Source organism: Adelges cooleyi, unplaced genomic scaffold (genome assembly GCF_023614345.1).
Source record: "Adelges cooleyi isolate 19-005CV unplaced genomic scaffold, UGA_ACOO_1.1 ACOO_flye_CR_arks_rails_tigmint_CR_PRNA_9, whole genome shotgun sequence".
NCBI lineage: Eukaryota > Metazoa > Arthropoda > Insecta > Hemiptera > Adelgidae > Adelges > Adelges cooleyi.
The window spans coordinates 16,974,577-16,989,166 of record NW_026096579.1 but is presented as its reverse complement, the minus strand read 5'-3'; the positions used below and the strand labels follow the sequence as shown (position 1 = coordinate 16,989,166).

Genomic DNA, 14,590 nt, shown 5'->3' with positions numbered 1-14,590 from the left:
AGGTTATTCTAGCTAACTAGTATGAAACCACACCTTCATAAGTTAAATGTATTTTTTAGAACAGTCGTAGACCGAAATCGACTCAACAGTTAGTGTTCAATAATTCATAAAAGCAAAACATAACAATATTTACTTACACCTATATTTACCTAACAGGCTTTAACCCTTCCCCACTTTACGAATATTTTATTTTATCGGTAATTTTTAAAACTAACCAAGCGGTGAAGGATTTGAGAGTTAAGACCCATTATAAAAGCATCTTTTTGGATGCTTATAGCATTTTTGAAAGGGCTACTTACAATCCACAAGGCTCATCATATTTGCGTTATTTCTATTAGCGTTGATGCATGAAAATATGTAAACTTCTGTTTTCTAACATAATAATATAAAAACATTGAAAACAAATTGTGACTGTAGAATAGACAATTCTATTGGCGGATAGTGTTAGGGGCCTAACTACAAATATACATTTTTATTTTATTATTTATTGTTACTCAGACATCATTATTGTATCGCTATCTACAGCCACAAACGGATCGCTATTCTGTACTAAACATATAACCACCAGACCGAGCTGTGTATACGATTTTGAATATGAACTTTAGTTAAGTATCTAAAATAAAAAAAAAGTCGTGCAATATTATACACCAACAATATATTTTGTGCGAACGATTTGCAGACACGTGTACGACAACGTATTGTCGGATTGACAATATCTCTATACTGTGTAAAACTAATAACCAAAAATAATATGTTTAAACTCTGCGTAAAAATTCCGTACATCAATTTAGTAAGCTGCACTATCAAACAAAAGCCGTAAGTATTATTATAATCAAAAAATGGTAAAACAATTAAATAATTTGAAAAAAAAGCATTTTTTGATTTGAAACCTAATTATTATTTGGCTTAATGTGTAGTATTGGAATCAGAGTTGTGCATCCTTCAAAACATTTTTCATTTTAATAATTTTTTAAAATAATTATAAGAATTATTTTATTCGAATAAATTGTGGAAAAATGTTGGAATGAGAATTTGCATAACTCAGGTTGCAATATATATATGTATTACTTTATAATAATGGCCATAACTTTATTTCCAAGTATTTTTTTTAAATTATCTGATATTCTCTCTAAAAATGTTTTCTTCTTTTGATTATTTTTGTATTATTTTGCTTTAAATTAATAATGAATTGAGTAATAAGTATTATGATTAATGCGTAATACAATTTCAGAGGTTGAAATTGGGTTAAGAATAATATAATGAACAGTTTGATTTATTCAATAATCTTTTGATTATTTTTTTAAAGTTAGTAAAGTTAAGATGGAGGGGCAGTGAGGTTAGGTGTGGTTGGTTTAAACGTCTTTGCATTATTATTATTTTTTAAGAGCCATATATTAAAAAAATAATAATAATAGTAATAACAATAATTTTCTTCATACTAATTCCAATTAAGTTCTATGTCTAAACTTTTATCTAAACAATCTTTTGTCTATTATTTATAAAAACAATTTACTTATAAATTATTAAAAAAAACAATTTCAGAAACATTGAGCTAGTTTCAATTTTTATACCAATTTTTAATTTAACCCGACCAAAAGAAACTACTTAGGTAAAAAAATTAAAACCTAAAACTCGTACTACGCGTACTTAAGGGGAACAGAAAGCACTATTTTTTAAGGCGCAAAGGATAGGCAATATTCGCGGAATCATTTAGAAGTGGAAAAATATCATGGCAAATATTAGGGCTTTTTTTTTTTACACACTAGAGTAGTTTGAGAACTTGTGAGTATAACACCCGAAAAATTCCATAATAATAGGGCACTCTAGTATACATCATAGTTATCATAGCCTCTCAGCTATGCATCAAAGCTAAACATATTTTTTGGATGTTTTGTGTAAAAAACTTCAACAGTGGCCAAATAACAAATTTTTGTGGTTAAAAAAAGTCTATTAAGACCTAAAACTGTTACTACACGTTCTGAAAGGTCGTTAAGCTTACTGTATACATACGATGATGACTCAAGTAATTGAATTGATTTGTTTTTTTTTTAGATTTTAAAATTATTCAATTTACGCGTCTATATACGCGTCTATTGTACACGGTCGTACAATGAAGATCAATGTCTTGTGTCTTTTATCCGCGCTGCTAGTTAGTTCTATAAATGTCGTTTCGGGTCATCAATGTCTTGTTTTACAGCCTATGGAAGGTTTCGAAATGAAATATGTAAGTTCGTTTAATGCATGTTATACTTGACAGTATAGGTATATAATAACAAAATAAAACAATCGAGTACCAAATATGGATATTCCTAAACCATAACACTATGATTGTAATCGGATATGAGCTTAACTGTAATTTATAATATAGCTATATTAAACATATCGTTTTAATATATTCCTGTGTACTAGTATTAATCCGTCACTTTTTCTATAGTTTTTTGCATCATGGTACGCCCTTAAAACGACGATGCCATTTACGCGATGCGTAGTGTATGATGTATTCAGAAAGAATACTACAATTTTAATGAATAATATCAATTACCAAAATTATATTGGATTTTTGGAAGCCAATCCAAAATTACCATCACAAATGACTTTTGCTGAACCTACAAAGGATTATTCAAGTACGTGAAACTTAATCATTAAATTCTCAAGATTCGCCTACTCCGAAAATTTTCCAATGCGCTTTGCACAAGTATTCATAGAAAAATTACTACAAATATGTTTTTACCTTCGTGGGAATAAATCAAATAACTTAACCCTATTTAAACGTTTGTTTTAAAAGTATAAACCGGATATTTATCATGATTAGACAGCAAAAATTCCTAATTATGCAAAAACTAGCGGTTTAAGTGTTTAATTAGACTTACGTACTTACTAATCAAGTCTAATCATGATAAATACCCGGTTTATACTTTTAAAACAAACATTTAAATAGGGTTAGTTTATCTTATTTATTCCCACGTTGGTAAAAATATATTAGTAGTAATTGTATAATGAATACTTGTGCGTTTTTTTAAATTTTTGGAGTAGGCGAATCTTGATAATATATATAGATACCTAATTGGTAGTTTTTTTGATACACTTTGCAGATCCTGAATTTACGAAATCATCTTTTGTTGTGTTGAACACCGACTATGTAACCTACGCGACAGTATTCATGTGCATAAAAAAGCAATATGGCACTGGCTTCAAACATTTTGTATCCATTTTATCCAGAACAGATGCCTTAGACAGTGAACTCCTAAATAGTGTAAATACAAAATAAAAATTGCTTTGTTTTATTGATATTTATCGTTTTACAATAAAAATAAATAAATTAAATCTGATTTTTTGCAATTAAAAAATGTATTGTTTGTTTATTTATTTACAGTTGGTCTTAAATATAATTTCGTTAAATATTGGAAAACTCAACCACGTTGACCAAAAGGACTGTAACTATTGGACTCTCGTCGAAGATGGTTATGATACGAATGTCTTTGACAACGAGGAAGATGGACCACCCTACGTTTCTATCAAATGGTTGGAAGAACCTGCACCACAGCTTGCACCACAGCCTGCGCCACAGCAAGACGTTTAAGTTGATTAAATACGAATAAATTCGAAAGATTTATAGTTCGACAATATAAAGCTTACCCTGTTGCTAACCCTCATTTAAATTTTAGCAATGTTTAATGTAAGCTATACAAAATGTTCTCATAAAATCTTTTACTATTAATTATAATTTACACTCAATTCAAAATCAACGATACTACAAACATTTTAAATTCTCAATTCTGTTTGTTTAATTGATGATCTTTAGCTTAGTATAAATGTATTTATTATGCTTGTTTAATAAATATAAACTGTACCAGATAATATTTCAAAATAAAAAACTGTATAAAATTGGAAATTTCTGAGAATTGTTTTGTTATTAATTAATTAATCACTTTAAAATAGATAATATATTGTCCTACGCTCCGTCACCAGTCAGTACTGTGTTCCGACCCAATTGGGCTGGCTTTTGTTTTATAATTGTACGTTTAAGTATTTCTAAAACTATATATTAACTATAGTTTTAAGTCTACTCCACGTCTCCACCTCCACCAATATTTATTAAAGGCGTTTTTGACTACACGGGGGCCTATGCGACAAAATCATTGTTTGAAATGTTAAATAATGATTTTTTTTTTTTATATAATTAACATGCATTATTAAATATTCGTACTCGTATAAATACATAGTAGATCGCAGTATAGAATGAATATAACTTTTTTAGTCGACAAATAAATAATAAGTGGTGATATATTAAAAAATAAAATTGAAAAATATTGCAAACGAAATAATTAAAAAAAGTGAACAAGCGCCGTTGTACTGTTTACTGTCCGTAGCAGTTTCCTCCGAAAGGGGTGGAAACTTTTTCTTTTCTTTTTTTGGTTTTTTTTTTTTAGTTGTTGTTTTAGGATTTATAAGGACGGACAATTAGACTGAAGGTAGTTCCGGAGTAACTACTATATGGTATACCGTGAACGATTTTCTTGAAAATAATTAGTCAAACTTTGTTTTAGGATAATAAAAACGGGTAAACTGCACTTTGACCGTTATGCATAGGTTGTAGTAAACGCGAAGGGATCAACAGACAACAGGTATTTTTTTGCATTTTGCTTCAGTTTATTGTTATTATTTTTGTTCGTCGGTTTGACAACTACGACACGTGTATTAGAATAATTATAAGATAACAATTAATGTAATTATATTTTTTTTTGGTAAATTATGTGGTGTACTTTTTGTTATTTTTGGCGGGGGATGGGGGTTAACCGATGACCGGTATGTAATGTCGTCCGGGGATGGCTTTGGCCACGCGGTTGACCACGTGGGCCGAGAACTCTGTACAGGTTTTGCCGCCACCGTCGCTGGTCATCATCGATTTTCCGCTGATGTGGCCCATCAACAAGTTCATCCTCAACTTGTACTTGCTCACGTCCACGGATTTCTTGTTCAGACACAGCGTGTTCTGCGTTGTACACACACCCATCATCAGGTTAGGTTAGGTCAGATAAAAAATCAAATTATAATTCCAAGACATCACTACCTTTTTCACCGGACAATGCTGCGGTAGTCCTAAAAGTTCCACGGCGATTTCAAAGTCTTGCACTTTATCGCCCATTTGTTGGCATCCGTCCTTTTTGCCGGAACGCGATACCCCGTCCTTGTGAAAATTAGTCAAACTTTGCTTCAGTAGTTTATTGTAATTATTTTGATTTTCATCAGTTACAAATTTGGTGCGGCGGCATTATGACAGCGTCGTGTAGGTATTATAATTAGGTATACCGTATAAGATAACAATTCATGTAATAATATTGGTCGCTACGCGAATTATGAGCCATTCCATTACAAGATTTTCGGTTTCTGTCAGGCGAAACTATAAAAATGCTTTTTAAAAAATAAGGTTTAAATCAAAATGTCTCCTTGAATTTCGTTTGGAAAATATAATTTTACAAGAAAGAAATGGTATTTTTTTATGATTTTACTGACGCACATTTAAATTGTTAGAAGAAAAAATTAGACTGAAGGAATAAGAACTGCTGTAGCTCATACTGTTTACTGTTATATATGTATAACTACACAAGTACCGACTAACAAGGTTATTCTGACTAACTAGTATGAAACCCCGTCTTCATAAGTTAAATGTATTTTTTAGAACAGTCGTAGGCCGAAATCGACCTAAAAGTTAGTGTTCAATAATTTATAAAAGCAAAACATAATAATATTTACTAACACCTATATTTACCTAATAGGCTTTAACCCTTCCCCACTCTACGATTTTTTTTTTTTTTGGTAATTTTTGAAAATACCAAGCGGTAAAGGATTTGAGAGTTAAGGCTCATCATAAAAGCTTCTTTTGGATGCATATAGCATTTTCGAAAGGGCTACTTACAATCAGACATCATTATTGTATCGCCATCTACAGCCACAAACGGATAGCTATTGTGTACTAAGCTTAACCACCAGACCGACCTGTGTATACGATTTTGAATATGAACTTTAGTTAAGTATCTAAAATAAAAAAAGTCGTGCAATATTATACACCAACAATATATTTTGTGCGAACGATTTGCAGACACGTGTACGACAACGTATTGTCGGATTGACAATATCTCTATACTGTGTAAAACTAATAACCAAAAATAATGTGTTTAAACTCTGCGTAAAAATTCCGTACATCATTTAGCAAGCTGCACTATCAAACAAAAGCCGTAAGTATTATTTTAATCAAAAAATGGTAAAATATTCAAATACTTTGAAAAAAAAACATTTTAAGATTTTAAACTTAATTATTATTGGCTTAGAGTGTAGTATTGGAATCAGAGTTGTGCATCATTCAAAACATTTTTCATTTTAATAATTTCTTAAAATAATTATAAGAATTATTTTATTTGAATGAATTGTGTAAAAAATGTTGGAATGAGAATTTGCATAAATCAGGTTGCAATATATATATATATATATATATTTATTTATTACTTTATTACAATGGCCATAACTTTATTTCCAAGTATTTTTTTAAAATTATCTGATATTCTCTCTAAAAATGTTTTCCTCTATTGATTATTTTTTGTATTATTTTGCTTTAAATCAATAATGAATCAAGTAAAAAGTATTATGATTAATGCGTAATACATTTTCAGAGGTTGAAATTGGGTAGTCAGAAAACTTAGTTGAGTTGCTTCTTATATGCTCACTCTGTAATAATATTAAACGTCAAATTTTTCAAAAGAATTCTATACAATGCGTTAATTCGGGTTTTGTTTTAAAAAATAGTCGAATGGTTTGTTAATAATATCTTATTAGTTGAATATATATTATATTATTGTATACAGTGATTTTTTAAAAGTCCATTAAATATTACATAGGTTTAGTTAGAAAATAACATTTTTGTTTTTTGTAGTGTTTCTTTTACAATATAATTTCATTTGTTCACAAAGTTTTATGTGTTGAACCCCCTCAAAATGTTTTTATACGCTTTTTAAAAAAAGAATAATATAATGAACATTTTGACTTATTCAATAATCATTTGATTATTTTTTTAAAGTTAGTAAAGTTAAGATGGATGGGACAGTGAGGTTAGGTGTGGTTGGTTTAAACGTCTTTGCATTGTTATTATTTTTTAGGAGCTATATATTAAAAAAAAAAATAATAATAATAATAACAATATATTTCTTCATACTAATTCCAATTAAGTTCTATGTCTTAACTTATATCTAAACAATCATTTGTCTATTCATAAAAACAGTATACTTAAAAATTAGTTAAAATAACAATTTTAGAAATATTGAGAAAATAGTTAATATTGTTTTTATACCAATTTTTAATTTTACTCGGCCAAAGGAAACTTAAGTAAAATATTAAAACCTAAAACTCGTACTACGCGTACTTAAGGGGAACAGACAGTGCTATTTTTTAAGGCGCAAAGGATAGGCAATATTCGCGGAATAATTTAAAAGTGGAAAAATATTATGGCGAATATTAGGGCTTTTTTTTTACAAACTAGAGTAGTTTGAGACCTTGTGAGTATAACACCCGAAAAAGTCCATAATAATAGGGACACTCTAATATACATCATAGTAAACATAGCCTCTCAGTTCTGCATCAAAGCTAAAATATTTTGCTGGATTTTTTGTGTAAAAGACTGTGGACAGTGGTCAAATAACAAATTTTTGTAGTTAAAAAAAAGTTTATTAAGACCTAAAACGGTTACTACACGTTCTCTTGAAGAGGAGCAGAAAGCCCTATTTATTAAGGTCGTTAAGCTTACTGTACACGCGATGATACATGACTCAAGCAAATGAATTGAATTGTTTTTTTTTTAGATTTTAAAAGTATTCAAAATATTAAAACCTAAAACTCGTACTACGCGTACTTAAGGGGAACAGACAGCGCTATATTTTAAGGCGCGAAAGATAGGCAATATTCGCGGATCATTTAGAAGTGGAAAAATATTATGGCAAATTTTCGATAAAAAATTACTATCGCAGATGTCATTTTCTGGCGTACATAATTGCTCGATTAATTAAAGTGTTACAAATTAAAATTCTTAATAATTTTATTATTTAAACAAATACTTGTGGCTGTTGGAAATTTTATGTTTCCAAGGTCTCAAACTACTCTAGTGGGTGAAAAAAAGGCCCTAAAAGTTTCAATGCTCTAATTTATTTTAACCCGTAATATTATATGAAAAAAACCCGAAATTGTTTAGGAAAACTCTATATTTTGACCCTGCTCATGCGCAAAATGGCCGACTAATTTTTTTTAAAATACGTGTTAAACACAGGCAAATCACGTTGGTCTCATATTTTTAAGATTTTTTTTTTATGTCTTCCGAATATATTCAAAAAGAGTTACTAAATCCCCTGTTATTTAAATAAGTAACTTTACCAGCTCAGCGGCACGGTAAAAAAATGAGTTGGAGCATTGAAACTTTTAGGGCTTTTTTTTGACACACTAGAGTAGTTTGAGACCTTGTGAGTATAACACCTCAAAAAAGACCATTATAATAGGGACATCTAATACACATCATAGTAATAGCCTCTCAGTTCTGCATCAAAGCTAAAATATTTTCTGGATGTTTTGTGGAAAAAACTTCAACAGTGGCCAAATAACAAATTTTTGTGGTTAAAAAAAGTTTATTAAGACCTAAAACTGTTACTACACGTTCTTAAAAGGGGAGCGGAAAGCCCTATTTATTAGGATCGTTAAGCTTAAGGTATATACGATGATGACTCAAGTAATTGAATTGAATTGTTTTTTTTTAGATTTTAAAATTATTCAATTTACGCGTCTATATACACGGTCGTACAATGAAGATCAATGTCTTGTGTCTTTTATCCGCGCTGCTAGTTAGTTCTATAAATGTCGTTTCGGGTCATCAATGTCTTGATTTAAAGCCTATGAAAGGTTTCGAAATGGAAAATGTAAGTTCGTGTATTGAATTTTATACTTGACAGGTTAGGTATATAATAACAAAATAAAACAATCGAGTACCAAATTTGGATATTCCTAAACCATAACACTACGATCGTTATCGGATATGAACTAAACTGTAATTTTAAATATAGCTATATTAAACATATCGTTTTAATATATTCCTGTGTACTAGTATTAATCCGTCACTTTTTCTATAGTTTTATGGATCATGGTACGTCCTTAAAACGACGATGCCATATACGAGATGCGTAGCGTATGATGTATACAGACAGAATGTCAAAAGGTTTAAATCTATTACTAATTACGGATATTTTTATGGATTATTGGAAACCAATTCAGATTTACCATCAAAAATGCTTTTTGCTGATCCTAAAGATGATTATTCAAGTACGTGAAACTGAAACATTTAATTCTCAAGATTCGCCTACTTCAAAAAAAAATGCGCTTATGCACGCACAAGTATTCATAATAAAATTACTACTAATATGTTTTTATTACCGTGAAAATAAATCAAATAACTTAACCCTATTTAAATGTTTGTATTAAAAGTATAAGCGGGTATTTGATTAGATAGCAAAAAGTCCTAATTATGCAAAAACTAGTGGTTTAAGTGTTTAACTAGACTTACGTACTTACTAATCATGTCTAATCATGATAAATACCCGGTTTATACTTTTAAAACAAACATTTAAATAGGGTTAGTTTATTTTATTTATTCCCACGATGGTAAAAATATATTAGTAGTAATTGTATAATGAATACTTGTGCGTTTTTTTAAATTTTTGGAGTAGGCGAATCTTGATAATATATATAGATACCTAATTGGTAGTTTTTTTGATACACTTTGCAGATCCTGAATTTACGAAATCACCTTTTATTGTGTTGAACACCGACTATGTAACCTACGCGACAGTATTCATGTGCATAAAAAAGCAAGATGGCCCTGGCTTCAAACATTTTGTATCCATTTTATCCAGAACAGAGAAATTCTTAGACACAGAATTGCTAAATAGTGTAAATACAAAATAAAAATTGCTTTGTTTTATTGATATTTATCGTTTTACAATAAAAATAAAAATAAATAAATTAAATCTGATTTTTTTCAATTAAAAAAATGTATTGTTTGTTTTTTAATTTACAGTTGGTCTTAAATATAATTCAGTTAAATATTGGAAAACTCAACCACGTTGACCAAAAGGACTGTAACTATTCGAGTCTCGTCGAAGATGGTTATGATATGAATGTCTTTCACAACGAGACACATCGTAAACCCTACGTTTCAATCAAATGGATGTTTGTACCTGAACCACACGAAGACAATCAAGTTGATTAAATACGAATAAATTGTAGATTTTGAATTAAGTATAAATTATAATCAAAAGTAAAAGGTCACCAGTCAGTACTGTGTTCCAACCCAATTGGGCTGGCTTTTGTTTTATAATTGTACATTTAAATATTTCTAAAACTGTATAATAACAATCGTTTTAAGCCTACTCCACCTCCACTAATATTTATTAAAGGCGTTTGAAATGTTAAATAATGTCTTTTTTTTTTTATAATTAACATTCATTATTAATATTCGTACTCGTATAAATACATAGTAGATCGCAGTATAGAATGAATATAACTTTTTTAGTCGACAGATTAATAATAAGTGGTGATATATTAAAAAATAAAATTGAAAAATTTTGCAAATGAAATAATTAAAAAAATTGAAGAAGCGCCGTTGTACTGTTTACTGTCCGTAGCAGTTTCCTCCGAAAGGGGTGGAAACTTTTTCTTTTCTTTTTTTGGTTTTTTTTTTTTTAGTTGTAGTTTTAGGATTCATAAGGACGGACAATTAGACTGAGGGTAGATCCGGAGTAACTACTATACGGTATACCGTGAACGATTTTCTTGAAAATAATTAGTCAAACTTTGTTTTAGGATAATAAAAACGGGTAAACTGCACTTTGACCGTTATGCATAGGTTGTAGTAAACGCGAAGAGATCAACAGACAACAGGTATTTTTTTTGTATTTTGCTTCAGTTTATTGTTATTTATTTTGTTCGTCGGTTTGACAACTACGACACGTGTATTATAATAATTATAAGATGACAATTAATGTAATTATATTTTTTTTTGGTAAATTAAGTGGTGTATTTTTTGTTATTTTTGGCGTGGGATGGGGGTTAACCGATGACCGGTATGTAATGTCGTCCGGGGATGGCTTTGGCCACGCGGTTGACCACGTGGGCCGAGAACTCTGTACAGGTTTTGCCGCCACCGTCGCTGGTCATCATCGATTTTCCGCTGATGTGGCCCATCAACAAGTTCATCCTCAACTTGTACTTGCTCACGTCCACGGATTTCTTGTTCAGACACAGCGTGTTCTGCGTTGTACACACACCCATCACCAGGTTAGGTTAGGTCAGATAAAAAATCAAATTATAATTCCAAGACATCACTACCTTTTTCACCGGACAATGCTGCGGTAGTCCTAAAAGTTCCACGGCGATTTCAAAGTCTTGCACTTTATCGCCCATTTGTTGGCATCCGTCCTTTTTGCCGGAACGCGATACCCCGTCCTTGTGAACGGTATATTCCACCTGAAAAACACAATATCGTGTGGGGTGTGGTAAAAATCCTTTTTTTTTTATTGTAAATTTAGCCCCCCACCCCTCCCCCCTATACCAAAGTGACTTGTATTGAGAGAGACACAAAGGTCGAAAGAAACTCCCCTTGTATCGAGACGGTAAATATGTAATTTTATATATTTTTTTTAAGCCAATACACGGTTGATGCCTTCAACTGAGTTTACCATCAGATTTCAAAATTGTACAGCACACTCCTCGAGTATAGCTTTGAAATTTTATGAAAAGCGAACGACAGAGGGGCAACCCAATAGTTTTTTTTTTTTTTTTATCTAAATGAACGCAAGGAGATTGGCGTTAAGATTTATAAATTTAAATACTATTTTACCGCAAACGGTTGTAATGTAAAAAAACGTGTAGCACATTATATTAACTCTATTTTTGGAATATGATATTAAATTACTATATATATTATACTTGTATAGGTATAATTAACTCACTTCGGCACTAGTGATGTCTTCGTGTGCTATGACACAACCGTTAAACTCGAGCATACAGTCCTTGGACAAAGACACCGAGAAGTTGTTGGAAAGTTCTATGACATTGTTTGAGTCGCAGTTCCTCATGTAATCGATTTCCAAGTCGTAACCGCCCTAAAAAACATATCAAGGACATTAATCGGGTTTTCAAAAATTCGCTAATCTTAAAAAAATGTCTATTTTTTTGGGGGAAACTCTCCACTGCCTCTGCCTCACCATGTCAACCTATTCTCTCTCGTTTTCCCCACAATTGATGCACTCCTAGACTCGCCCTTATTTATTAATTTTTGTATTTTATCTCCCCCAGTCACTCTACTCGTCCATTTTAGCATTCTCGTCTCAAATCTGACCTACAGAACATTACTGGCCGCACATACATTACCGTCCTATAAAATTTACCTTCCAATCTAATAGGCATCCTCCCGTCATACAAAACACCTGACGCTACCTCCACTTCATCCATCTACAATTTATCCTATTTTCCACGTCCTCCTCGTACCCACTATTTATTTGTACTTAAGCCTATCAACCTCACACACTTCATCATCAATCATCTGCATTACACGTGTCTTGCCCTATGAGTTTCTCCAAAATCAAACAAGATTTTTCTTGACATAAGCGATCAGACTAAAAGCTAAAATCTATGATTGATGTTGAATCTTTGATTTTATGTATTTTGCTATTTCAATAAAATTGTAAATTTAATAAATACTTACAGTTCGTCAGTATACTTGGATTTTATATAACCTAATAGTGTTTATAAAGTTTATAAAAACTATTAGGTTGTAAGATGAATTATAATATAAGACTTTTTACTATGGTTGGAATCAGCTTTGATTTTGACAGTTATTACATATAAGACATAGGACAATAATAAATATAGGTACTTACACAGCTTTGGGCCTTTTCTAAGAACATGCTGGCAACGCCCAAGACCAACACCAATGCGGAAAGCACGTTACACATGGTTATATTTTTTTGTAAAAATTCACCAAAATAAAAAACCAAATATTGTGGTTGTAATATATTGCAACCACAACGATTTTATAGGCAGAAATAACCGCAAAAAAAAAACAGCGCCGCCTTTGTTCGTTTAATCAGATTCGGAAAAATCGGAGGACAATATATAATTACATTTTACATAGATTTTTTTTTCAGATACTTAAACTAATGTTTTTTATACAAGGACGGTTCAAGACCATCGCGCACAAAATCGACATCATTTTTATTTTTTATATTGTGCGGGGAATGAATTGTAAGGGAATTAATAAAATATGTAGGTTATGTGTATGTACTATGTAGTTTATCATTTCATGTATTTGTATCGAAACAAAATAAATATACAAATCCATAGATTCATAGAATATAGTTTATAAGCATATATTGGTATTTATTATTTTATAATATAGTGAAATAATAGACACAGAATATGAACTACATACATTGCCATTATAATGTTTACCGATTCGCATTGGCAGATGAAGAGCGACCTCGAAAAAAAATTACATTTTATTATCTGTTATCCATTTTTTAAAAGTTTAAAATTGTACTCTAATTATGTGCAAATCAACATGCGACCTGCGGATATACTGTGACGCTCACATTTGGATATAATCTATTATTTATTTGATACACCAACCTACTTTTATTTATTACCTGTTTAGATATTACCTGCTATTACAATATTATAAATGAAATACTTGTCGAAGGTACCTAGATCAAAAGATAGATCAAAAATTAATACACATTACCCGCCTAATAGTTTAAAAAATAACTTTTTTAATTATTTGTACTGGAAACTTTATTTTTAATTTTGCATTTTTGTTTATAAAGAAACAATCGATCAAAACGTATTACCAACACTCATAAAAATGCATTAAAAATATAATTTACATTTAGGTGTTCTGCAATTTTTTTTTTTTTAATGTACTCCTTTTAAAAGAGTATATTAAATACTATAAATGTATTCAAAATATAATAATATTTCCCAAGTATAGCTAAATCATTTGCAGGATAATTTAACGTGATTTTGTAAAACATTTTTAAATACACACTTATCTAACATAAATCACTATACATAATTAAAAACTAATTATTATTTATTTTATCTTCAACGACAATCGTTGTAGTGATTTCGACTGCAGTCGTCGATTTCGATTGAAGGACAATTCAATGTTAGATTTAAATGTTTTTTTAACGTTAGATTTTTTTTTTACTTACAAAAAAGGATTACCAATGGGTAATCCTTTTAATGTCCAATAATGATTGGACAGACTTTTTCATTAAAAAAAAAAACAGGGCCGAGTACATAAATATTGCCCATTTAAAACGTTATAGCATATAATTATTGAATAAAATATATTATAGCTATATTATGGACTCAATTTTAAGCAACAGAAGGGCCATAATTTTTTTTTTAAAATTCGAGGTCAGTGACGATCTGAGTGTTCCAATAGAAAAACGTAAATAATTCACGTTTCCTATTCACTGGGTTATAATATCAATATGGATCC

The 14,590-nt window shown here is 30.3% G+C and overlaps 3 protein-coding genes across 3 annotated transcripts; 2 read left to right on the top strand and 1 right to left on the bottom strand.

Annotated features, from left to right (window-relative positions):
- Nucleotides 1–689: 689 nt before the first annotated feature.
- On the top strand, nucleotides 690–3,850 carry LOC126846243 (uncharacterized). The gene is made up of 5 exons (XM_050585520.1): nucleotides 690–816; nucleotides 2,053–2,224; nucleotides 2,435–2,624; nucleotides 3,093–3,253; nucleotides 3,374–3,850. The coding sequence occupies exons 2-5, from the start codon at nucleotides 2,111–2,113 to the stop codon at nucleotides 3,578–3,580; spliced, it is 672 nt and encodes a 223-aa protein (XP_050441477.1). The 5' UTR covers nucleotides 690–816; nucleotides 2,053–2,110; the 3' UTR covers nucleotides 3,581–3,850.
- A 913-nt stretch (nucleotides 3,851–4,763) lies between these two features.
- LOC126846245 (uncharacterized) lies at nucleotides 4,764–13,109 on the bottom strand. The gene is made up of 4 exons (XM_050585522.1): nucleotides 12,969–13,109; nucleotides 12,039–12,191; nucleotides 11,416–11,553; nucleotides 4,764–4,993 (listed from the first exon to the last, which is right to left on the bottom strand). Exons 1-4 carry the CDS (start codon nucleotides 13,041–13,043, stop codon nucleotides 4,793–4,795), a joined length of 567 nt encoding a protein of 188 aa, XP_050441479.1. The 5' UTR covers nucleotides 13,044–13,109; the 3' UTR covers nucleotides 4,764–4,792.
- LOC126846244 (uncharacterized) lies at nucleotides 6,111–10,480 on the top strand. The gene is made up of 5 exons (XM_050585521.1): nucleotides 6,111–6,236; nucleotides 8,793–8,951; nucleotides 9,162–9,351; nucleotides 9,815–9,978; nucleotides 10,106–10,480. Exons 2-5 carry the CDS (start codon nucleotides 8,838–8,840, stop codon nucleotides 10,295–10,297), a joined length of 660 nt encoding a protein of 219 aa, XP_050441478.1. The 5' UTR covers nucleotides 6,111–6,236; nucleotides 8,793–8,837; the 3' UTR covers nucleotides 10,298–10,480.
- Nucleotides 13,110–14,590: the final 1,481 nt, after the last annotated feature.